The 1,172-nt window shown below is 62.3% G+C and overlaps 1 protein-coding gene across 1 annotated transcript in view; it reads left to right on the forward strand.

The window, feature by feature from the left end:
- The first annotated feature begins 859 nt into the window (after positions 1-859).
- GPR56 (G protein-coupled receptor 56) overlaps positions 860-1,172 on the forward strand; it is a 6,435-nt gene continuing 6,122 nt past the window's right edge. The window contains exon 1 of the mRNA XM_010077737.1: positions 860-899. Coding sequence (XP_010076039.1) covers positions 860-899 — 40 coding nt within the window. The remainder of the gene's footprint in view (positions 900-1,172) is intronic.

Consider the following 1,172-nt stretch of genomic DNA (forward strand, 5'->3'; position numbering starts at 1 on the left):
GGCAGGGCGAGGAGGAGGAGAAGCTCAGTGCATCCCAACAGCGCCGGAGATGCCGTTGGTGGCGTGGGGAAGGCAGAAAGCACGATGAAGGGCTGCGGGTGCGAAGGCTGCGGCTGGGGGGGGGGCAAAAAAGGCGGCACCCCAGGGTGCTCAGCGCTCGCCTGGGTGCAGGCACGGGAGCCGTGGCCGCATGTAAAGACAAAGAAAAGGGCGGTGGAGCAGTGTGCAGGGCGAGGGGTTTGGGAAGGGGGTGCAGAGTGCAGCGCCCCGCTGGTGGCGAGGGGCAGAAGGGGTTTTGTCAGCTGCGGTCGCTGCGTCGGCGTTGCCGGGGTGAGCCAGGGAGAGCCCATTGCTGCCAGGCTGAGATGACAGAGCCGTTTGCAATGTGCCTGGCTCCTCAGGTAATGTGCAGAAGCTGAAAGCCCCTGAGAAGATCATTTTAGGGCTGTTAAAGTAGGAAACCACTGTTTCCTTCTGTTTCTGTCGCTCACGATAAGAAGCCAAAGCCCGAACCGAGATGTGAAGCAAGGAGCGGAAGAGGGGACCCCTCCCCGGGCTGAATTGTTGGCGGTTGGCACCCGTGCCGGGGCGGTGGGGCACCCTCTCCATGCCCAGGGACCTGGCTGCTGGCATCCCCCGTCCTTCCAGCCCCGGGATGCCAGTGGGTCCTCCCAGTGGCAGAGGCAGCGCGGAACTGGCCATGACACCAGCTGATGTCCCACTGCCACGGCCTTGGCTCTCCATTCCCTGACCCCGTGGGACGGTTGATACCCAAATGCTGACATGGCCTCTTTCCTTTGTACCCCTTCAGGCACTGCGTTCTCCTCAGAGGCCGTGCCAAAGCACAGAGCTGCCCGGGATGAAGGTCCTCCTTCTGCTCCTTCTCTCCTCTCTCCAAGGTAGGCTGCCCCCACGTCCTGCCCGGGCTGATGCTGGAAGTAATGGGTAGCCCCAAAAAATTGTCCAGGGGGCACAGAGGGGTGCTTGCAGCTGTGGCTTCCACAGAGAAGAAATGTCTCGTGGGCTGGTGTGTCTCCAGTGGGGTCTGTGGGGCAGGACGGGTCCTTTCCAAGGCAAGGAGATGTCCTCCATCCATCCCTTCTGGGGATGGAGACCTCCTCTGTCGGGCTCTGCCCATGTGCGTGGTGGCACCTGGAAGAGGGTGACACCAA

The sequence above is a fragment of the Pterocles gutturalis genome, unplaced genomic scaffold, assembly GCF_000699245.1.
Source record: "Pterocles gutturalis isolate BGI_N339 unplaced genomic scaffold, ASM69924v1 scaffold9603, whole genome shotgun sequence".
Taxonomy (NCBI): Eukaryota; Metazoa; Chordata; class Aves; order Pterocliformes; family Pteroclidae; genus Pterocles; species Pterocles gutturalis.